This window comes from Harpia harpyja, chromosome 6 (assembly GCF_026419915.1).
Source record: "Harpia harpyja isolate bHarHar1 chromosome 6, bHarHar1 primary haplotype, whole genome shotgun sequence".
Taxonomy (NCBI): Eukaryota; Metazoa; Chordata; class Aves; order Accipitriformes; family Accipitridae; genus Harpia; species Harpia harpyja.
In genome coordinates, this window is record NC_068945.1 from 56,929,323 (window position 1) to 56,954,308 (window position 24,986).

General features: G+C 39.6%; 1 protein-coding gene across 3 annotated transcripts; it reads left to right on the forward strand.

Annotated features, from left to right (window-relative positions):
- Window positions 1–220: 220 nt before the first annotated feature.
- Window positions 221–22,920, forward strand: NAPEPLD (N-acyl phosphatidylethanolamine phospholipase D). 3 transcript variants are annotated; one of them, XM_052788958.1, is made up of 5 exons: window positions 221–491; window positions 11,918–12,230; window positions 19,423–20,069; window positions 21,118–21,232; window positions 22,509–22,920. In XM_052788958.1, the coding sequence occupies exons 1-5, from the start codon at window positions 286–288 to the stop codon at window positions 22,632–22,634; spliced, it is 1,407 nt and encodes a 468-aa protein (XP_052644918.1). In that variant the 5' UTR covers window positions 221–285; the 3' UTR covers window positions 22,635–22,920. The 3 variants fall into 3 exon arrangements, with proteins under 3 accessions (XP_052644918.1, XP_052644921.1, XP_052644919.1); XM_052788961.1 differs by lacking the exon at window positions 221–491 and adding an exon at window positions 620–725; XM_052788959.1 differs by lacking the exon at window positions 221–491 and adding an exon at window positions 7,642–7,667.
- Window positions 22,921–24,986: the final 2,066 nt, after the last annotated feature.

The window sequence follows — 24,986 nt, forward strand, 5'->3', positions numbered from 1 at the left end:
CAGCGACTGGAGCCCGCCAGGAGCAGAACCAGAACCCAGTGCTTCCCTTTCCCTGTACCGACGAACAGCCCGGCCTCCAGCGGTAGCGACGCGCTGGCAGCCCTGACGCTGCCCCGCCACGGCTCCAGGCCCGAGGGCGTCCGGCCGCCACGGCTCCCTCAGCGCCGGCCCCCCCCCTTCCCCACCGCCATCTTGCTAAGGCGCCGCCAGGCGGCCCGCCGCCGCCGCCGCCGTGAGCCCGCGCACCCCCGCGGCCGGCGGGGCCCCGCTGGGCGCGGGAGCGCCATGGTGAGGAGCAGGGCGCTGTGGAGCTGCTGCGTGCAGCTCGCCGCGCTGCCCTCGGCGGCGGGCTGGTCAGGTGGGAAGCCGCAGCCGTTCAACGGCTCCTGCTGGAGAGCCGCGGAGCCGCCGCGGAGGGGGTGGAGCGGCACTATGGAGGAGGAGGAGGAGGAGGACGAGACTCCTCAGGGGCAGCAGCAGCAGTCCGGGAGGTGAGCGGCTCTCCGGGGGCGGGGGTCGCTGCCCCCGCGCCTTCCTGTGGGCAGGGAGGGACCGAGCGGAGCGGAGCTGAGCGGCGGCTCCCGCCCCGAGCCCGTGCGGAGGAGAGGCACCTGCCCGACCTGCTGCCTTCAAAGCCCGGCTGGCGGCCGGGGGAAGGGGAGCCGGGGCAGCGCGGCGCTGCGCACCTGCTCCGAGCGCGGGAGCGGGGCTTGCCGGACGTTACGGTACCGGGGTCCAGCCGGGTGAGCGTGGCGGGGGGGACTGGGCTGAGCCGCCGCGGGAGGCGGTGGGAAGCGGGGCCGAGGCGGGGAGCCCCGCCGGCGGCAGCGGGGCAGAGCGAGTGCGGGCGTCTGCTCGGAAAAGTTAGGCGGTGGGCGAGGTGCCCGGGGCCGGCGGGCCCTGGTTCCTGGCCGGAGAGGAGTTGCGTAAGCCGGCGCTCTCCTGCGTTGCCTCGGCCCCTGAGGTAGGTGCGGGCTGTCTGCGGCGGCGGTGCTGGCGCAGCGCGGGAATGGGTCTGCCGCTGCCCGGGGGGGCGGGCGGGCGGCCTCCGAAAGGTGCCGCGGCGGTTAGTGACAAATCCCGGCTAGCGCCAGCTCCAGAAACACTTGGGACCGGGAGGTCCTTTCACACCGGTGAAAGAAATGCCGGCGGCAAAAGTCCCACCACCTTCACCCGCCCTCCCCGCGGCAATGCTTTCGGTTCCCGTAAATTGACAGTAAAATATACTGCAGTAGCGCTCGGAAAGAAACAAGTTATATAATGGCCTACAAAAAAACCCCAACAAACGCTTCATGGTATTGACGGTTTAGTGAATGTTTTCCTTTGGAGAGACGAACCGCTGTTTATCGCCAGCGTTTTTCTTGCGTTGTATAGCGCGAGGTGGAAGGCATTAACAAAGTCCTTTAATGTAATTAGTTCGGTCAAATAATCTCAATGATCGGCAATTACCTCTAGTAAGGATTTAGGGAAAGTATTTGTTGAATGTCTTGACGGAGTGCAGTTAAGTTCATATTAAACTTCTGCAGAAGTGGTTTTTCTAGTGATGATTATGATTTCTTACTCTTCTATTTGCTAAATGGCAATTTTGAAGCAAGTTTTCAGTTTTAATACTTAGGTATTTTTTCTTTATTTTTCAAACTACACCAGCTAAAAATTAAAGAAAGTGACAGGAAAATCACTTGTGTCTTCTGGCAAAAGACCCTTGAAAAGTGTCATGTAGTTTTCAATTCACAGTAGCAGCTTCATCAGTTAATAAAGTAGGAAGCCTGATTCATTTTATAGGTAAGACTTACAAGAAGAAATAAGATTTTTTTAACTTATTTATGCAAGAATTATTGCAGCAGTTGATTTAGAAATGCCCCAAATGATCTGAAATTGAAATACCTGTTATAAAAAGATAATGGCAGTTTTGAATACCTGGAGACTGGAAGGCCCTGTCTGATTCATTTGCTGTGATGGAGAGGACGTGTTCAGGAGGGCAGGAAGTAAGGGATGATGGTGAAACTGTTCAAATATAAATAACAGTTAATTTGGTTTCAGCTTGGCCCAAATCAAGAGAGACATGCAGCCTTTTCAAAAAGAAGCAATTAATTATTATTATTGTTTTCTTCACTTGTATTAACCAAGTAGATTTGAGGAATTAACTCAGTAGAAATCTGCTGTTTCCTCAGCCTTTAAAAGCTCAAGATTGAACCAAACCTGCTAATTCTGCATTCAGAAATAGCTTTTTAAGTTCTTTTTGCAAATGGGAAGGCAGTTGTTTTGTCTGTGATGAGAAGAATGGAAATGCTGCCATATTAATTAGTGCCTTTATATAACACCCTCTGTGAAATTATTTTTTACTTTTGTCACATCTATGAATCTCTTCCTGATCTCACTTTAATTTTTTTCAGTCAATTGCTGTAAGTATGTAGCTTGCAGTATGCTGGCTAGCACCGTAATCAGAATCATACTTCTAATATACTCAGAGCCAGGACCATGGTAAAATCTTGTGTCTAAATGCAGCTTTCAGTAAAAAGGATTTTTCTGTAAACCAGACGTTGCACTTGGTTTGAATATTCTTAGAAAATCTAGGAAAGAAGTTTCATGTTATTTACTGTCTGCATTTAATATCTTAGTATTTAGCAGCTGTATAAAGAAGGGGTGATTTGGGTTTGAATAACATACAGCTGCGCCCAAGCAGATAAACCTTACACAGCTGTTCAGCAGAGAGAATGGGCATTACCAAATGACACTATGAAAACACTTTGCTGCTGTTGTGTCCCTACTGTGAAAAACAAGGTTTAATAAGATGTTATGTGAGTGAAAAGTCAAGTGGTAAGGAATGTACGTCAAGATGTACATCAAGAGATTTTTCTTGTGTAAGACCTGTTACCATGGTTGGAGCTGGTAGAGCTACTGTCTGCTGAGTAAGGCTTATGATAAGATTTCAGTTTTTATTGCTTATAATATTTGGAAATAGTTTCAGTTGTTTAGGCAGAAATGTCCCATGCTGTGGACTGGTTTTTGAGGGAGGGTTTCAGTGAGGTTCAGCTGTTTCTGATAATAAAAAGATTGTGGCAGTAAACAAGTTGTTTATGTGTGTCTATTTAGGTGTGTTTAAATGAAACACTTTGTCTCCTTAAAACACCTACATATTTAGGATGGTGCCTTGAAAATTAGTAGATGGCTCGCATGTGTGTTGGAAATGTGCCTTGACTCTTCTGTAAGGAAAAAAAACCCAACAAACCAAACAACTTTTAATATTAACACTTCTGTTGTTGACTAACAACCAAAGCACTTTGCATTTGCTTTAGAGTACATGAAGAGACATCATAATTTAGAGTCGTGGGGATATGGTAGAAGGCTGGTCATATATAGGAAAAAGGGTTGTCATGAAAAATGTTAACATGTTGTGATGTTTCCAGTTTCCTTGGGATTTGTGTTTTGCTGTGTCTGGTGTTCTGCCACTTGGAGTTTCTTTTAATGGCTGTGTTTCAGTTAAAGAACCATAAGGGTGCTGTATCGCATATGCTTTCTGGCTTTCCAGTATGAAGTTTTGGAGATTCGAAACTTTATATTTGGAAAGGCTGATGACCTTCTAGCTTAACTCGTGAAAGATGGTCTTTGAACAGTGGCATTCAAGAAAAACATATTTTTCAACAAAGCAAAAATTCTGATTTCTTTGTTTTAACTGACCTGGAAATTATTTGTTTGGATTTCAATAAATTTGAAGTCAAATGTTATAAATAGTTCTATAAAATCCATATATCTATGGGGCGTGTGTACATACATATGCAGACAGAGGGAGAGAGAGAGCACGTTGTTGGGACAAGCAAAAGTTGAGCTTATGCTGAAATCTAAGTAGATTTAGAAAGAATTTAGGGAAATACTTTTGTATTGCAGAGAAGTAACATTGGGTCCTATGTGCTTGGACTTTGAACTGAAGAGAGGGAATGAAATAGACAAGCATTTAAATATGTATATAAACAAAATTGTATGACTGTGTATTAACTTAAGAATAAAAACTAGTTTAGTGCTTGGGCGTTGCTGTGCTTCCTGGACAACTGAGGTTTTATAGGATTTTAAAGGATTATTGTCGGTCTGAGTCTAGAGAAGGTTTGCATAGGAGTTTGTTCCTTTCCGGCATGGAGAGAAAAGGAAAAAGAAAATTAAAAGGCTTAGTAAATGAGGTGGAGATAGCAATTGCGCAGTTGCAGACATAAAAGTGCCAGAGTTATTACAAATGAACTGGTTCAGATCCTGCTTTGCCACGTGGATCTTATGGATCAAGGTTTTAATGTACTTTCTATGCACTTTTATGGAAACAGTTCTTACCTTGTCTCTATGGCCATGTGCTGCAAAGGAAATCAGTTTTCTCCTATAGTATGTTCAAGTGGAGCCTTAGTTTCATTACGTGTAGTAGTATTTATTTTTAGTCATATCTAATTGACATAAGATGTTAGATGGGAAATCTTTACCCTCAGGATGAGGTGCAAACTTGTACAACTTTAAAACTTCGTTTTGGTTAAGAAAAACATGTGCTAACAGCTTCAATGTTACATAATAACTTAAAATACTAAACCCAAGATGCATAGGCTCTTAACGCATGGGAGTGGCTAAAGTGTGTTTATAAATGCTAAACTTTAAAGTTCGGTTGTTTTTTCTAACAGTAAGCCCCATCATGGAAGGGTTTGCCTCTGTTATTAACTATAGTCACATCAGTAGACCAAATGAAACTAACGAACTACTCATTTGCATAAATACTTACAGGAGTGGAGCTGGTGCCAGAACACTAAAGTTGGGGTCCAGATCCTGTAGCTGGGTTGCTACAAGTTTCATGTTTGCTTTTTTGGAAAAGCTTTATTGAAATTCTGTTCAAGTGTGAAGGGCCATCCATGGAGATTATTGTTGCTGTTGGAATCCACAGTTTATCTGCCCAGCTGTGTGCATGTGCTATCTTCTCTTATTTTTCTGTTGATTTTAAAAACTGTCTGCATTTGATTTGTGATCCAGTTATTGTTTCACGTACCATAACACAGCTGTAATGCACAAACCTCGCTTCTGTATGTTGTCACTCTGAGTCCTGCAGAGCAGATAGGAAAACTTCCATCCTGGCTCTTGCGTCTTCAACATTCTTCCCTGTACATTAAGTCGTCATATGAAATTGGTTGTTTAGGGAGAGCAAAGGAAAGCACTTTCTATTCCAGTGTGGGGAAAATTGACTCCTGCTTTCCTTTGGTGACTGCTTCAGCAATAGCACAGAATTACACTGCTCTTGTGCTTAATCATAATGATAGTCTAGGCTGCTCTTTTAAATGCGATGGCCATATGCCAACTTTTGGATGCTTTTATTCAAGGCTGCTGTAAAAGATGAGGGTAGAGAGGGAAAAAACTTATTTTAATAGGCCTGTCTAGCTAAAGAAATTGGTTACTGGGTCTGTCATCTCTGTTAACATGTGTGGCCCCTATGGACAACTACTTTCATATCAGGGATCATAACCTAAACAGAATATGCATGTAACAGAAAACTTCTATAATATTAAATACAGTTCATAAACATGTTTGGGAACTACAAAGTGCTCATATTGGACAGGGACAGTCAGCTGGGACACCTGGAAACAAAGGAAAAATAGTTATGTATTGTCCCAGTTCTAGGAAGAGGCTTCTTTATGCAGTTGATACAATGCCCATAGCTGATCAGATTTAACCCAGGGTTGAGAAATAGCTGGCTCCAGGTGCTACTGATGGACCTGACTCTAAAGCCTATTTGCATTTGTATCCAGAGGCATATAAGGGTGTAGCTGATAGGCACTTGTGATGGCTATGAATAACTTTCTGTTGGTTTAGTTCCCCTAATGAATGCCAGGAAAGTAGAGGTCGGAATGTGTAGTGCCCAGAGTGGGCTGCCTTTTGGGTGGTAGGTAGCTATTTAATTTGCTTGGTTATAATATGAAACATCACTCTCGGAAGAGGCAGCCAGAGAGTTTAAGCAGCATCAGTACTAAATGTGAATGAAATGTTGGCTAGGGAATAGATTGAAACATATTAAGTGTAGGGGGAATCGTTGAAGCGAACTTGGTGGTGTACGTAACTGAGCTACACTGGGTGAATTCTAAATGGAGGGTATTTAATGAATTACTTTTTTATAGCAGCACTGGCATGAGTAGTTTTTGTTTACAATAGTATATTCCTGTTCTCACCCTTCCCTGTCCTAGCCAGTTTGTTGGTACAAACACTTGCATGGCTACACAGTGATGCAGGTGAAAATTAAGTGCTTCTCTAGGGGATGGGAAGGTAAGAATTGACTATCAGCTAGATCAGTTTCTCGAACTAATTCACCATTTGGACACAAATGTTTGTTTTGGCAAGCCTGAGGGAGTAATGAGGGCAGAAATGGATTGGCTCATGGTGGTGACTGCTTAAGTAATACAGCTGTTGTAAGAATATGCCGAACAACAGACAACCGTGGGTAAATGCTTCACATTTGTTTTATTTGTAACTAATTTTTTTTTCTCTGTTATGTCTAAATAAAACTTTGCTTTGTTTTACTGTTGATCTTCAAAACTAGGTAAGAATGGTAAAGGATTCATCCTAATTCTATGACATTGTTTATGGAGAGAGCTGTTTCTGTTACCAACTTGCTTATTCATCTTTCTTGAATGGTACACAAGATCACTGCAGAGTCAGGATACTTACAGATCTGCTGAGAACAGAGAAGAGCTGGGCTGGCAACCTATAGCTCTGCTATGAAATGGGTACATCCAAGAATGGAAGGTGGCTGTAATAGCATGGATTTTTTTTTGCTTTGTGGATGTTTGGAAAATATGGAAATAGGATATCACACAGAATCCCAAGCTGGCTGTTAAAATACCAAATAACTTGAATGGCAATTTCTGCAATGGTTGTTCTTGCTTGCAACTTTTAATGGGAAATCCCAAATATTAAAAGTATTTATAGATCAGCTAGCTGCAAGCTTGAGAGATCTTCTTTGTATGAAATCCTAAGACCAGGAGTGTCTGGAATAATTGCTGTTGGAACTGCTGTTGCCATCATAAAAAAAAAAAAATGTATAGTGAAAGAAAAACTTCCAGGTTGTGTAGCAGTATATGGTTTGCAGAAAGCTCAGATTCTTGCTTTGGTAGGTCTGCAGTGGTATGGTGAACAGCCTGAAGTACTGCACAATAAAAGTTGAAGTGCATTCAGAATTTTCCAGTCTGAAACTGTTCATTAATTAAAGCAGACAATTTCAGACCTGAAGGAAAAATAAAAGCACAGCCAAACCTTAGCTGGCAGTCATTTGATAGTTGAGTGTGCAGGAGCCTTTTTTCAATGCTCCCTAGTGTTTGCAAATATTGTAAATACCTGACCTTTTAGCTGAAAACTTTTTTTTTAGTTTCAAGCCAAAAAGTGTGCTTTTTGCAGTCATTAAAAATATGCATGTTGAAAGAAAACTTCTGAGTTGTGTGGCAGTATATGGCTTGCAGAAAGCTCAGATTCTTGCTTTGGTAAGGCTACAGTGGTGTGAATTTGCTAGGAATTGTGTGTTGTCCCTTTTAGGTGATGTAGTGTAGCCCAGTTCTGGATGTAGTCTATGCAGAGAGGCAGTGGTTAGAAATGAACCGAACTTCTTGCTTCAAAAATAGAGAAAACTAAGGATATTTGGAAAACTATGGAATGTTTGCAAGGTAAGTATAAAGTTCTGTGGCTGTTGTTGGGTTCCAGTAAACCATAGCTTCATAGTAACTCTTTCTTAAACTTTCTGGCTTATGGATTTGTTAAATAAGGAACACACTTCTGTGTAAAAAAGAGGGATAAGTCTGTTCTGGCAGACTTCACGGCTAGTAGCATGTCTGTATGCTTAGTAAGGGGAACTACATCCATTTCATTTATGGAGTAGTGGATGTTAGAAGAGACTGGGTGGAAAACGTGAAGACTCGCACAGTAGATTCTATGTCAATGTGTTTCTTCAAAAAAAGCTAAAATAATTTGGCTTGCAGCTCTGCTGTGTTTAAAAGACCATTTAAAAAGAAAAATTTTAATGTTAGAGTGCTTCTTGTAATGTATCCTGTTTCCAACCTTCTTTTGGAACAGAAAGTGTTAAAATGTTTAGTTAAACTTTTAATTATTTTCCTAGATAAAGAGAAGACTCAAAGCCAAAATATTTGTATCCAAGTTTTCAGTTATATAAGCAATGCTAAAATAAACAATTGACCCTAAACCTGTTGTCCTAAGGGCTATATCCTGTTTACAGGTGTAAGCCTGTTTACTGGGACATAAAGACATAGGTTTTCCATGCCACGTCCTGCCTGATCTACCACTTCTCTCGATTTGTGGGTTACTAGGGGCCCATTAGTGTTTGGTGCTGGAAAACCAGTTATGTGAGCTCTGCATTTTGATTCATGTTAGGCTTCATCCTATTCATCAGACAGTGGTGTTCTTCCCCTCTGTCTTGAGTACCTTCTGGCCTCATGGATTTGGCATGACTAATGGTCTCCTTTAGTAGTTTCTATGTCTTTGTCCATTTCTTTTTCTGAATTCAGTTGAAACAGTGATGCATCTCTGAGCACAGAGAGGGTGGTTGTGTTGGGTCTTGCCTGAGCCCCTATTACAAGTGGTGGCAATCCACTTGCCCTTGTTTGGGGGTAAGTCACCTCATCCTGAAGGATGGGTTCCTTTTGTTAAAAGCATTAAACTGCTTTCTTAAGTAGAATAGTAATTTTCCTCTTTGTTTAAAAGTGTGGAAAATAGAAGACTTCTTGTGAAACCTTACAAATATTCACCAAGGACATGACCCCTTCCCCCTGCCCCTCCCAAGTGAACACAGCTCTACTCCAGTTTGATTTTGGTGTCTCCATCACTCATAATTTGGCTGGCAATCCAGTGCTTAAATTATTTCTCAAGTGCCAAACTATTATTTTTTGGAGGGAAGAATTCAGGACAGCTGGATGAAAAATCAGCTCATTTCTGATTGGGTATTTTCTAATATTTAAAATATACCTGCCAAATCTCCTTGTCTGTAGAGGCTTTCTTTTGCAAAAGGGTAAGAATCTCCTTGGACTAGTAACTGGTTGAGTTTTATTTTAAGCTAATGATTGCTGGCTTTCAAGAAATGATCATCTACCTTTTTTTTAAGTAAGAAAAATTAGATTTCTTTTACTGTATTCCATGAATATTCTAGGATATATTTTGCCAGTTTAAATGAAACAGAAATGAACTGGCAAGATTGATGCTTCAAAGGAATCTACTGTTCATCAGGAAAACTTTGTCAGTTAATTGTTTGTAAATGTGTCCCTTTCTTATGAATGTAAAAGGGTTTAAAGTGTTCTGTGAGCACTGAGGTCTTTTATCCCTTCAGTTGCTTATGGAATACTAATGAAAAGTAATGTATGTGCATCATGTGGAAAATATGTTGGCAGACAGATACCTGCAGTGCCTTAAATGCTTTGGCATTGTCTTTGTTTAATCAGCATAGTTGATCCCTACTTCCCCTAGAGGTTTATACTTCCAGAATAAGATCAAAGGTTTGTATGAAAATTTAAGCACAAGTAGAATTCACCTATTTTAGAGATGAATGCATAGATAAACAGAAGCTTAAAAATAAAACCTTAGGCACTCCAGTCTCTAATATAAAATGTCTTGTAGGAACAATAATTACAGTAGTTATATATATTTAAAAATCAGACATCTGAGATGTTAACAGAAGAATTTCCTGGAATTAAGTACCTATCTGATTAAGCTTTTGTGATTTGTTTTCATGATGCTTTCTAGAAGAGAAACTATGCTGTGTCTGCATGCTTTGCTAAATTAATAAGCTGACTTGGCATTGAAAATGTTCTTTGAAGAATGCCAAAAAACCCAAACCAAACCCTCTTAAGTTAAAGTAACAGTTAAAATATCCATTACAATTTTGGGGGTATTCCGTCTGCCTTTTTGTGGCACTGATTCTTTTTGTTACCATGTATGTCTGCTTAAAATGGTATAGAGCAAATTGGGTGGCTGTTCATTGAAGGCTGATTCCAGTAAATGTTTAGTGAAATAGAGAAAAAAGCCTAGGAGTATCAACAGTTAAATTAAAATTATGATGCAGATGTGGTATCTTATTGCTAAATAGAAAATACATAAATGAAGTGGTTTCAGTAAAACTATGGGGAAACTAAAGTACAAAGCAATTATGTTATAACAAGATTATGACCAAGGGTACTATTTATAAAAAAATTCTGTCAGCAATGTTTTCTGAACGCTATTTGTACTTCTTTATCAGAAGTGAATTTTGATGTGTTAGTTTTTATCTCTACTGTATGGCAAAATAATGGTTATTTTGTTAAGAAAATATCACAATATTTATCAATTGTGTATCTTTGCAACTGACACCATACTTTCTGTTTAGTAATCGGTTGCTGCTGAAATAGCAGGGACAGGCTCTGCATTTGAAGTTGGAGCATCACCAGTAAATGCATTTGGGTTCAATTTGATAACATTTCTTATATGTGTGTAAAATCTTAGCTGTAATATTGCAGTGGCAATGTATTTCTTTTTCCCTGTAGTTATGAACTTATGAGGGGCACAGAGTTATGCAATTTCTAAGAAAACTGTGGGCTTTAATTCTGTTCTCTGAAAATGTTGTTTGAGTGGACTGGCTTTGGTACCTCAGCCCAGTGCTTCTCATATGAGTATACAGCTAAAGTTTGAGTATCTGAGTTAATGAAATAGTAGATAGGCTAAAACATGGGGTGGAGAGTTTTCTACAGGACAAACTTTATAATTTCTTATTAAAAATTATTCCTGCACCTAAGCAGTATATCATGCTGTCTGTTCATTACTGGTCATCTTCTAGTTTTTATCAGGTAGAGTTTGTAAGTACCAGAAAGTTGTGCACTGTTTGAAGTAGCACCCTATTTTTTTTTTTTTTAAAACTGTCAGAACAATCTATTTACTTTCAACTGAAATGTTGAAAGTAAATATAGAAACTGAGGCATTTAGCTTCAACTGAATTGCTTCAGGAACTTTTAAAATGAAATAGGGATATTTGTTTTTTCTACCTTGGATATAATGAGATGAATAGGACTCCATATTCTTAAACTCTGCAACACTTAAGTGCCATTTGGAATAAGAGACTCTGACTACCGAGTTTGCGGTTTTCCAAGAACTGTGCCAGAATTGTGACTTAACTGAGAAAAGCTTATTTCTATAATTTTCTCACTTTTTTATATTTCACAATGGAACTAAGAACAGACATTGCAGCCATGACTTATTTGAGATGTTCCAATTTTCTGTGGCCTTTCTCTTGTCAGTTTAGTTAAATGTGTATCAAAATTGTATTTGAAACAGTTACTTTTACTGTTATTACAATAAGCTTTTCCTTAATTTTGGACAAAATGGGAAATAGGACCAAATGTCTTTTGCGTTCTGACTTTTCCGCATGTATGTGCATCTTGTCAGTGGAAGTAATGTGTTATTCATGCTACATGAGGCTGCTGCTCTTACTACAAATCAAGGTCACTATGTAGGCTAATCTTAAGGTACTGTATAGTTCTGGTGTCTCTTGGACAGGTTTGCAGGATCGTATTACATCAGGCACTAAATGTTGTAAGTTTCAGGAGGAACTTACTATTCTTCCAAAATGTAAATTAAGGAACCCTTCCCCCTCACTCTTGCAGTTGGTAGATAGTAGTGTTAGTATCTGAAGTAGTGCATACCGGGGAGTAAAACTCTGCCTGAACTACAAAGAGATCTCATGTCTACTTGCCACAGCACGTTTTTGAAGTCTTTTGTGTAATAGCAACTGTTTTAAAAGCATATTTTGTTGAGGAAAAAAAATACAGTTGATCATAAAATGAGAAGGGCAGGCTTGTTTCTAATGTGTGTGAGAACATTCAACCTTACGAATGTTGATGTTAGTCCAAGAAAAGATTGATTAATTTAAAATTTATTTTAGTTCTCCTCAAAAAGATATGGATAAGAAAACAGATGAAGAGCAGCCTTTGACTGCGTGTAACCAGTATCCTAAAGAAGTGGTGAGGAAACGCCAGAATTCAGGTCGAGGTTCCAGGGGCAGCAATTCTTCCAGGACCTCCAGGAAAAGCTTCAGGCTGGACTACAGATTAGAAGAGGATGTGACTAAATCAAAGAGAGGGAAAGATGGGAAATTTGTCAACCCGTGGCCAACGTGGAAATCGCCAACCTTGCCAAATATTTTGAAATGGTCCCTCATGGAAAAAAATAACAGCAATGTGCCATGCTCAAAGCAGGTAAATACATGAATGTTTTCTGTCCTTGATTTACACTGCTTTTACCTCTGCTCTAATCAATAAAATAGGACAGTTTCTAACTAATACTTATTAGGCATCTTTTGGAGACTTTTCTAAGTCTTTTTTTTTCTTTCTGATTTTATTATCAATTTATTCTTTTCAAAAAGTGGGTTAATACTTTATGCCTCTTTAATTTTTTTCCTTCTTTCTGTTAGTTTCACACCCTTTGATTTATCCAGCTCAGTTTATATTTACAAAGCTGGCAAAAATGGCCCCCTAGCTCAGTCATAAATTACAGTTACACTCTTTCCTTTTTAATAGGTATTGCCTTATGAAGCATACTACTAACATCATTTGTATTGCATGAAATAGCTGTGGCATGTCTCATTGTAAAAAATTTTGCCTTTTTTTTTTCTCCAGACTGCCATTTATTACATGCATTACATCTTTTTCATAAAAATGTAATAAATATTTGCTGTCATTTACTTATGGAAGTGTTTGCAAATCTATGTTTTTGTGTTTCAGTACACAAGGAGAAAAAATTGCATATGTTAAAAATAACTTGAGCAAGTATTTGTACTGAAATACTAAAGGTACAGTGCCAGTTTACTGGGAAACACCATTATTTGTTCTTGGTGTATTGCTTCTGTCAGATATTGTATATAAAGAAAAGGAGGCAGGGGAAGCAGCCTCTGAGAGAAGCTTCTTTTCCATGAGGCGTAATGGATACTGGAAAGCCATGGGTTATCTTTGTGGCCCCAAGAAGTGTTACAATTGCTACAGTTTTGACAGTTAGGATTACTTCTCAGTGTATTTTCTAATGTGTTGACTGCACTTCGGAAAAGCTGTGCTGAAGGGTGCAGAACCAGGGAAAGCATTTTTGAACAAATAGGTGTTAGTAATGCTTTTAAGCATACAAGAAGGCATGCATAAGCTATAAATCTCACAGTCACCATTTAGCAAAGAGCTTACACTTTTCATTTTTATTTTATATGAATTACCTGTGAAGGAAGGAATTTGATCAGCTTTATGGACAGAAAAGCCATGTTACTTACTAACACATGATGGTCAGAGGTTTGGGGATTTCTCAAAGGATATGTGGCATGGAACATGTTTAAGGGAGAGATAATCTTGGCTGTAATTTTTCTATAATAATAACAATTTGACTTCAGAAAGAAGCACAGCAAACCTATGTTGGTCTTGGGATCCCTTCCAACAATTTACTGTTTTAAATTTGGTGTCCTGCTTCTAGACATTATCTGCACCTTGTAGTAGTAGCAGTGGTTGTGCCTCAGTGTGTACAGCTTTCTACGCAGTGTGCTGCATTATACTTTGGCCACATTTGTATAAAATTCATGCTTGGTGTTTTCAGTTGTCTTTGACCGCTGCCCTATTCCATATGTGTACTGGTTAGTGACTGAAGTACTTGGAAGGCAGTGCTAAGGTGTACTTCATAGTACAGAATATTCAGTTCTCCGATGGTAGTGGAGAACTGCAGCACTCCCCTTTAATTTACAGATTATCCCTGCAATAAAGGATGATTACAAAGAAATCTACACTGTACCAGTTGTAAAGCTGTCTCTCTGACCCAGTTGAAATTCATTTTGGACTAATTTTATTGCTTTGCATATGAAATTTTTTAATTAAGTGCCTGCAATTATTCAGGAGCTCAGTGAAGTAAATCAGAAATAGAAAAACCTAGTGTAGTGGGTTGACCCTGGCTGGATGCCAGGTGCCCACCAAAGCCGCTCTATCACTCCCCCTTCTTAACTGGACAGGGGGAAGAAAAATATAACAAAGAGCTTGTGGGTCGAGATAAGGATAGGAGAGATCACTCACCAATTACCGTCACGGGCAAAACAGACTCAGTTTGGGGAAAAATTAACTTGATTTATTACAAATCAACCGGAGTAGGGTAATGAGAAATAAAACCAAATCTCAGAACACCTTCCCTCCACCCCTCCCTTCTTCCTGGGCACAACTTCACTCCCGGATTCTCTACCACCCCCCCCAGCGGCACAGGGGGACAGGGAATGGGGTTTACGGTCAGTTCATCACATGTTATTTTCTGCCGCTTCATCCCCCTCAGGGGGAGGACTCATCACACTCTTCCCCTGCTCCAGCGTGGGGTCCCACCCATGGGAGACAGTCCTCCACGAACTTCTCCAACGTGGGTCCTTCCCACGGGCTGCAATTCTTCACGAACTGCTCCAGCATGGGTCCTTTCCACGGTGTGCAGTCCTTCAGGCACAGACTGCTCCAGCGTGAGCCCCCCACGGGGTCACAAGTCCTGCCAGAAAACCTGCTCCGTGGGCTCCTCTCTCCACAGATCCGCAGGTCCTGCCAGGAACCTGCTCCAGCGCGGGGTTCCCACGGGGTCACAGCCTCCTTCGGGAACCCACCTGCTCTGGCGTGGGGTCCTCCACGGGCTGCAGGTGGATATCTGCTCCACCGTGGACCTCCATGGACTGCAGGGGGACAGCCTGCCTCACCATGGTCTTCACCACGGGCTGCAGGGGAATCTCTGCTCCGGCGCCTGGAGCATCTCCTCCCCCTCCTTCTTCACTGACCTTGGTGTCCGCAGGGTTGTTTCTCTTACATGTTCTCACTCCTCTCTCCGGCTGCCGAATACCGCCGTCCCAACTTTTTTTCCTTCTTAAAAATGTTATCACAGAGGCGTTACCACTATCGCTGATTGGCTCGGCCTTGGCCGGCGGCGGGTCTGTCTTAGAGCCGGCTGGTATGGGCTCTGTCGAACACAGGGGAAGCTTCCAGCAGCTTCTTACAGAAGCCACCCCTGTAACCCCACCCGCTACCAAAACCTTGCCACACAAAACCAATACACCTAGATAGGGATCAATGAAATGCACTTCTTGATTCCTCAGCCATTTTGATGCTTGTACCAGCTATGTTTGTTCCACACCTAAATCAACCTGTAAAGCACTTCTGAGCTTGTTTAAAATTCAAACTAAGGGCTCCATACTTTATTTAGCACTGTCAGATAGAATGTCCTTTGAGCAGACTACTACTTCAATTTCCACATTGAGTGTGCCTAGTGATACCCTGCTATGGTGGGCAGGTTCAGTTTATCTGTACCAAGTGCTTTGCATATGTAAAAAAACCAACCCATATTATGTAGGATATGTACTTCACTGTGTAAAAGCTATATGTATTATAATTGTGCCTTCATGAGAAGTCTATATCATTATCCAGAATGCATAGACTTCTCGTATTTTCATTACAGGCTTTATTAATAACTCTTTTCAGTGTTGTTGGAGTATCTTTAATTATTAGTTGTTGGATCAACAATTTAGATTGTTCTCATTTCTGTAAAATCCAGTGGTATTCCAGTATGCACTAAGCACCAAAAATCCTAAGCTAATTAGCTAGTCTTACCAAAGCCCGTCATGTGTTTCTTCTTGCCTTGCATTAGGAAGGAAAGAAGAATATGGGAGGGGGGAAGGGGAACAGCAGGAGGAATTTTTGTATTACTCCAGTGATGAAGATAAGACAGTATTAGGCACATTTTGCTTCTGTTGGTAGCTGATTTGACATTAATGTCGTGTGTCAAAGATCTGTTGCAAATTCTTGTAGTATTAATGTTTCTAGTTAGCCTGACAGAGAACAAAATGTACTACAGCAGGATAAAAGTTCCATAGGATTATGTATTTCATTCATTATCTTGTTTTACCCTGTTGTATGAGTTTTAAGAATTTCATATGAAGTGTACTGCCAGTAAAACTTGTGTTTTAATCTGACATCTTATGAATTATGAGTCCTTATTGCTTTAAAAGGTAATTTTGGGGATTTTAGCATACTTTTGTAAAACATAAAAAAAAAAAAAAAAAACCAACCAACCCCAAACATAAAATCCATGCACTGAGAAGTAATTTCTTTAGCTATTTCCCCATGTGATTTACTATGATAGCTCAACAAAATGCCTGATTTCTGATCTCACTCTCTGAGGAATCATTGATTTGGATCAGAGGCCTGTGTATCACAAACCTGCAGATATCATGCAGAGTCTGTGCTTTCCAAGTTACACTGCCTTTGTGCTCCTTGTTTGCATTGAACTTTCGTTCACAGAATTTTATTTAAACAGGTCAGGATACCAGTTGTTTGAACTGTGCTACTCTTTATTTATCCATCTTCCTGTCTGTGTGTCCTTTACAGGTGCCTTTTTAAGTGATTAGTTCTACCTTTAAATCAACTATTCGAAATACTTAATAGTGTCGATCCTAGTGACATCCCTGTAAAGCATCTAATAGTGCAGATGTGTTGTGGTTTTACCCTGGTAGGCAGATAAGCCCCAACAGCGGCTTGCTTACTCCCCCGCAGTGGGATGGGGGAGAGAATTTTTGAAGGGCCAAAGCATGAAAACTTGCGGGTTGAGATAAAGACGGTTTAAGAGGTAAAGCAAAAGCTGCATGCACAAGCAAAGCAAAGTAAGAAATTCATTCACTCCTTCCCATAAGCAGGCAGGTGTTCAGCCATTTCCAGGAAAGCAGGGCTCCATCATGTGTAATGGTTACTTGTTACTTGGAAAGACAGACACCACAACTCCAAACATCCCCCTTCTTCCCCTAGCTGTTATACTGCTCAGCACAATGTCATGTGGCATGGGATATCCCTTTGGCGAGTTGGGGTCAGTTGTCCTGGCTGTGTCCTCTCCCAACTTCTCATGTACCTACAGCCTACTGGCTTTGATGCTGTGTAAGCACTGTTCAGCAATAGCTAAAACATCAGTCCGTTATCAACGCTGTTTTGAGCACAAATCCAAAAGCACCTTAGGAGCTATTAGGAAGAAAATTAACTCTATCCCAGCCAAAACTAGTACAATATGTTTGAGTCCCAGTTAAGAACTCACTGTTCACATCTGCCAATTAGCCAGTTCTTCATCCATATAGTATTGTTTATTAATATTTCATGATGCTAATTTTAGAAACTAGTTTTTGTCAAATGTCAGCAAAAATAAAGTGGATTCATTTAGAGTTCTTAGAATAATTTGTCATCTACCTCCAAACAGCTACTTAAAAAGAACATTTTTCCATAAAATACGTACTTACTGACCTAAATTGCATTATGACAATTAATTATTACATTCCATATCTGAGTTTAATTTCTTTGATATAATCTGATTTGTTGATTTAACCACATGTAATTTGGTGGGTTGTCCTAACTTCCATTTTTGAGTCAATTATGTTAGTTTTGTGGATCTTCCACTTTTTTTTTTTAATTGAAGTGTCACAATCTATGGTTCAGAATTCTGCTGCCAGAATGAAATAGAGGTAAAGAAAGTTATGCTGCTTTCTTGGAGAAGCAGCAGTTTGTCTCAGTCTAATACTCATACTTTGTTTATTTTTGTATGCATTAAGTGATTGTATTGTACAAACCTTACATTCAGCTTTATAGAAGGTTATCTATTTCTTGTTCCTGAAGACAGTAATGAAACTTTTTCAGTAGACATGTCTTGTCCATTAGCGCTCAGAAAAAGCAATTTCTTGAATGTTTTATTACTCACAGTAGAATTGCATGGGGCTGGAGATGTATGTGTTTTGTTTTTTCCCAATGTATGCCCTCCAAATCAATAAAATATTGTGGAGAGAGTAACTTTCCTGAAGCTGTCAGGACTGTTTGAGCAAGGGAAATCCTAGAGTCCTAAACTGTCACAGCATCAGCTGGACATTTAAGGGAGTGGGAGGTCAGCTCTTTATAAGCTTGCTGATAGCACTAATCTACTATCCTAGACCTAGAGAATGAGAGCAGCAACCATTGCAGGTAGAACTTGACTAGGAACCAGAAGTGCTGGGACATCTGTGATTACCGGGGGAGGAGTGTCAGGAGTCTGTAGAAGCTGCCTAACCCAGGAAAATTCTTCTAAAGTGATGTGAGTTCAGACCAGAACAGTTCGGGAGGAGACCCTTAGACATGCTGTGTCAGAGATGGAGATGGTCAGGAACTCTGAGAACTTTTTGTTTGGTTGGTTTTTTTTAATAGGAAAACTCTTATTTATTTCATATAAGACTTCTGCATAAGCGTCTCAGCCAAACTGCAGTGAAGACTGTAACTCCGGTTCAAAATGAGAGAATGACTGGTGGTTGGATGATGAGTTTCAGTAGATAATATACAGCCATTGCCTCCTTTGTGCCAACTTGAGGCTACACACAGAGTCAAATTTGGAAGCTGATTGAGCTGAAAGTTGTCTATTTTCCTCCTCTGGATTAATGTGCAGCTGGATCAGTTCTCTGACCCATCAGACTTGAGTAGGGACTGTGTAAGTATTGATGCTGGAACAAGAGGGGAGATGGGGGAAGGCTTCCATAACTTTTTTACACAGGAGTATGGATTTAGATTGATTTGAAGTCATTCATGGGACTGCATCCTGAACAGGGATGATCAGTATAGTGACTTATTCAGTAATAATTAAACTTTAATTACCTTGAAGGCTTCAATAAAACATCATGAGAAGCATAACTAAGTGCCCTAAGGTCCATCTTAAAAATGAGCTTGTGTTTTACGAATGTTCATTGAATTATTGGCAGGATAGAAAGAGAATTGTAAAAGCTAATATTAGCCAAGTGAGGTTAACCTCCATGTGCTGCTCCTATATGTAATGGGGAGAGAGAGAGGGTCTGCTAAAGGCTAATAGATCAGCTTTTGTGGAGTGCTGTTAGGAATGTGGCATTCTCTTTCATCTGTGGGTTTGTGACTTATTTGTGCTAGGACTTAGGGGATGCATCATTTAGTTGCACAAGCTAAACTTTAGCATTTGTTACAGTAACAGTGTGTGTGTGTGTGTATATATATAGATATTCTTTTCCAGGTTGGGGAAGGTCAATTGATTACAAAGCCTTTCCCAGGATGCTGTTAGTGCCTTGCAGTGCTTTCACTGCAATGCTTTTAGAGTCTCTCTATTAGCAGGTCTCCTGGCCTGATGAGATACTCTTGAGCTCTCTCTTCTCTCTCTTGACAGAGAAGTGAAAATGTTACAAAAACTTAAGATGAAATTAGGAGGAAGTAGCTGAGAAAATGGTCATTAAAAAGGCATCTGTGTTGTGTTGTAGTTCTCTGCCTAAAAATATAAACAAAGTGCAAGTCTTGACTGTATTGATTTGTGCTTTGTATGTAGTTTTTGTTCCAAAGCCAAGTACATTCTGAAATCTCTCATGCATATTGTGTTCTTTTTTGCTAGGAACTCGATAAAGAGCTTCCAGTGTTAAAACCTTATTTTGTTCAAAAGCCGGAACTTGCTGGGAAGACAGGAACTGGTATGCGAGTCACATGGTTGGGACATGCCTCAGTTATGGTGGAAATGGATGAACTTATATTTCTTACTGACCCAATCTTCAGCCAGCGAGCTTCCCCTACTCAGCTGGTGGGTCCCAAGCGCTTCCGAGGACCTCCGTGCACAGTAGAGCAGCTCCCCAAAATAGATGCAGTCATGATCAGCCACACCCATTATGATCATTTGGACTACAACACTGTAACGAGTTTAAATGAACGCTTTGGGAGTGAGCTGCGCTGGTTTGTGCCTCTGGGGCTCTTGGACTGGATGCAGAGATGTGGTTGTGAGAATGTGATTGAACTGGATTGGTGGGAAGAGAACTGCGTCCCTGGTCACGATGCGGTAACTTTTGTCTTCACTCCTTCTCAACATTGGTGCAAAAGGACTGCGACAGATGACAACAAGGTTCTTTGGGGCAGCTGGTCTGTCTTGGGACCTTGGAATAGGTTTTTCTTTTCAGGAGATACTGGATATTGTGTTGCTTTTGAACAGATAGGTAAAAGGTTTGGGCCTTTTGATCTTGCAGCCATCCCCATTGGAGCTTATGAGCCAAGGTATGAAAAGCAAAGTTTGATCAAAATACATAAATGAAATTATATACTGATGACAAATACACCCGGAAGTGAAAACTGTAGCCATACTTTATTAAGAATATACGATAGAATATAGAGGCAAAAGAAGGAGATTGCTGAGGCAAAAGGACATCGCTGAATGAAAAAAAAAAAAAAAAAACAAACCCAAAAAACAGGCAATTGGAAGATGGAGCTGAAATGTTTAGGATGCTTGTCTCTATGTGTGATGTTCTTGGAGTTTTATTTCTTCAGTCTTAAGCACAGCAAGGATGAATCAGCTGACTTTCTTCCATGAAAAATGTTGAGTAAAAATCTGGAATTACTTTGTGGCTTTTTTTCTGAAATAGCATCATTTAATCCAACCCATTTAGGTGCATGCAATTTGCTACATTTTTCTCTTGCTTCAGTCTTTACGCCGTTTTTGCAACTTACCTGGAGATAAAGATGACTCCTTTATAGTGTGTGAAATATCTGTTTGTTTAGGCATCTGTATCCTCCTTATGATGGGGTATCTAAACTTCTAGATGATAATGCTCATATAATGCTGGAGGCAAAGCATGTATAGGCTGGGAAAGGAAGATAGGAATCTGAATAACATTGTAAAAATCCGGTATCTTTCAAGAATTGCCAGGTTCTCTCTTCTGCTTTAACACCATTCCCTTAGGCTATCTTCTGAAGCACACACTTCTTGGTGTGTGTTGCTAACCTAAAATTTTTTCGGGGATGGATTTAAATCTATGGCCTTAATGCCTCAAGGCACCAGTAATATGTCCTTATACTATTAAAAATATAGATAAGAAAAAAATCTGTTTGAAAGGGGGAGTAAAATACATGAACTGTTGTTTCATGGGTATGTTGATATATGGCTTGAGTGTTCTGTATGTTTTTCAGACTTACATGCTCCATGATTTTTTTGATTAGGTAGGCATATTTTTTTTTTTAGATTCTTTGCAACTTATCCAATGAAAGTAAAGAATAAATCTTGCACTGAATTAGGTGATACAAAAGAATTTGCTTTGTGTTTTGGTAGGTGGTTTATGAAATACCAGCATGTGGATCCTGAAGAAGCAGTAAGAATCCATATTGATGTTCAAGCAAAGAAGTCTGTAGCAATTCATTGGGGGACCTTTGCTTTAGCAAATGAGGTAAATTTCAACACTATGCATGAGTTCAGATTTCCTGAGTACATAGTCATTAATGAAGCTTTGCTCATGCAGTTTAACCTACTTATCTGTAAATGTAAACTTAAAATGTAAGCTTCGTGTGAGTGAAAAGTTGTTACTATATGTATTGCAGTTCAAAACAATGCTTAGGTTTTCATAACAATTATGTAAAGACTAAGATGAATTTGAAAGTTATTGAAACAAATGTGGAGGATTTCTGATCTCCAAAAGCTGAGGAACAGGAAAGGTGGGGACATGTATGCAATAATAAAAGTAAACTCAGCAGTGCATCACTTGGAGACAGTGAGAATTGCATGCCTGTAGGTCAATACAGTATTTATTAATCATGTCTGTCTAGTAAGTAAATTGAATAGTATTTTTAATAGTTGATTCATAGTTAAATACCAGCAAGAATATGAAAAACTGAGTTATTCCGAGTTGCTGATTTTTTTTTAAACACCCCCCCCCCCCCCAACCCCTGCCCCCAAGTCCCTAGTTCTAATAAGGAGGTTACTACACAGGTACCTTCACAGTGACTAAAAATGCATTGAAAGGGAAGTACCTACATCTACTTTGATACACCCTGTCTGGTAGCTGTTTCTCAACTTTGTTGTTGCATCAGTTGCACCACTTTATAAATCAGTCCCAATGCTGTTATCTGCATTCACCTGTTAATGTCATGTTTTCTTTAACTTGGATGTAACATTTTCTATCCACGATGCTTTCAATAAGCTGTGTCACTAGTGCCCACAGTACAAACGCTACTGTGCATTTAGAAGCACAAAAAAAAAGATGATTTCTCCCTGATGATGCCTTTTCTGAAATGTAACAAATATAACGAAATAACTTCAGGGGGACCTCATTGAAAGGGCAGTAGTTTTTTCAACAGTAGAGCTGACAACTTGGTTTTACCAAACGAGAGAGCGCGCCATCTGCTGACCTGTGAGCACTTCCTCCTCTCGCTGTGTTTCTGCTTCGAAGGGGTCTAGTTCAATACATTGAAGACGACTGAATTTTGGATGATAGATTATCCCTTGCTGGTTACTCTACAACTGTAAATCAGCATTCTTATCGTTTAAAAACTGAAAATGAAACCAAACATTTTAATTTGACAAATATCCTCCCTCCCCCTTTATTAGATAATGTTTAAAATGTAAACCATTTCTTGTTCAGAGCAGTGATATCCTTTTCTCCCCCCCCCCCCCCCCCAAATGCTGCAATGGTATCTTTTTCCCTCATATTATTCTTATTTTTCCAGTATTACTTGGATCCTCCAGTTAAACTGAACGAAGCTCTTGAAAGATATGGCTTAAAACAAGAAGACTTTTTTGTCTTAAACCATGGAGAATCACGGGACTTGAGTACCAATGATGGGTTTGAATAATGAAACAGTAGCAGTTCTTGTAAGCCCTGTTTGATTTGAACTAGTAATTAATGTTACAAATATGAATATGATGTACTTACAAAGTAGATTTATTGGAGTGAATTGGATTTTTAGATGCCAGGTTTGTCAGTTTCAGAACTAAAACTTGCACAATAAATTTTACTAGTTCTATTGTTTATAAATTTTGAGGGGTGATCTAAAAACTGGTTAATATATAAGGTATTGTCTGGGAATAACTTGCAGTTTCAACTCTTGTATATGCCACTGATAAATTACTGTTTTTTTTTTTTTTTAAAAATCGTCATCTTACCTGCAGCAGCAATAATAACCTCAGCACAGGACATATTCTTAGAATTAATGGCTGACTAATTCAAGTCATTGTTAGAATGTCATCTCCCACTTGTTAGTCATTAATCTTCAGGTTATGCCCTGTACCTTGATAGCTTCACTGTATGTTTTGTGGGGTGGAGTCTTCCAATACAGCTGTGTTGTTAAAGCACAAGCACAGTAAAATAACTATTTTACTGAGTGCTTCTACATTTTCATATATTAACGAACCACAAAAGCTGAATTTTACAATGATCTAAATAAATGTGCCTTTTAAAGAGAGAGATAATTTAATATTGCATCATTGAGGTGTAAAACTTACTGCTGGCCAGAGTATCTGCACACTTCCATTGTTTGGTCAATGTTTTTAAGTTAGGCCTGAATGTGTCTAAAATAACTTTCTTGTCAAATGCAGTACATGAAATGGAAGAATCCCTTAATGGCGCTTGCCTTTGCATTGACTTAGCCTATTACTAACTACTGTTTGGTTTTTTGTGTTTTTGTTTTTTTAAATGAAAAGTCTTAAGCAAGGGCTGTGGTATTTTTTTGTTATAGCTTCCTATAATTTTGAAGTTGAATGAGCGATTACAACATTGTTCAGTATCATAAAACTCAGCTAAATGTATCTGTATCAAATTGCCATGCTAATTTACAGAATTAAAGCCTATTGTTGCCAATAAAAAGGGTTGTTATTCTCCTTAATAATTCATTGGCAAATCATTTTTTTTGTTCATGATTTGTTTTGGTCTATGGGATATGTGTATCTTTTCGTTCTTGCTGTGCATTACATTTTATGTTCATACTCCATGAAGATAAATTAAAAAAAAGACACATTATTTCCCTGCAATTTAAAGACATGAACTTCTGGCAAGTAATTAAAACCTGTTAATGAGATTTCATGCTAGGAGCAAACTGAAGTAATATTTTAATTGTTGACAGTTACCTTTTAAAAATTTATATCGGGAAGTCCTAGAAGTCTTGTACATCTTAATACCAACAAAGAACAGCACAAGGAGGCAAAGAGCAGTTAGTCTAAGTTCATGCTGAGGAAGGGTTCTGGAACAGAGGATTACACTTACATGTAAGAAAAAGTAGTGTATATTCCTTTGGTGGGATTCATATTTGACAAATATCAAGATTTCTTCATTTGAAAGGGTAATTCTAGTATGGTCTAGATGTATTCACCAGAATTTGTTCAAAACTGCTTTAAAAGTACTGTCAGTCATTCAGCGTTGATTTTGTGAGGGTATTTCAGATGAAGTCTCTATTGGGCCTTGTATTTACACAATAGCTTCAATAACAATTTGGATAATATAATGCATATGACATGCTCATAATATTGTGGAGGACACCAAGCTGCAGGATGTTTTGAGTACTTTGAAGGACATGGTTAAAACTGAAGTTGGTTTTTGGGTGGGGGTTTTTTTTTCCTGTTTTCAAAATCATCAGTAGACTATGCTGTAGAATTCTGTACTTCAGAAAGAAAGAATGAAACTAAAATACATGATACCTAGATAAGCAGCCACGTAGCAGAGAAGTACTGACTTACAAGGATCAGAGACTAAATGTCAGTAATGGCATACATTTTGTTTTGGATCTATTAATTCACAGCATTTTTATGTAGAACAGTGACTGTGATCCTTTGCTTGGTGCTGATAAGATTCCATCTAGGGTGTGGGATAAAAAAAATTAGACACACCTGCCTGAAGACACTTTGGAGAGTCTTGCCTGATTTCAAAACATCTCAACAGCATTTTTCTATGAAGAAAGCATTTAAAAACAGACCAGAAAAAGAAGACTGAGACAACACTGTAACAAGTTTTCATGTATTTTTAGAAAAGGGTGACTGGTTTCTGTCAGCTATCAAAGCAAAGGATAAGAGATCAATTTTAATTATTGAAAAGATAATATTTGAAAAACTTACTTTTAGGCTGGAGAACATGGAGAGGGATATCTAGACATCTTTGTTGTTGAGCTTAGAAAACACATGTATGTCAGAAATACCTAGAACAGACTAGTCTAAGT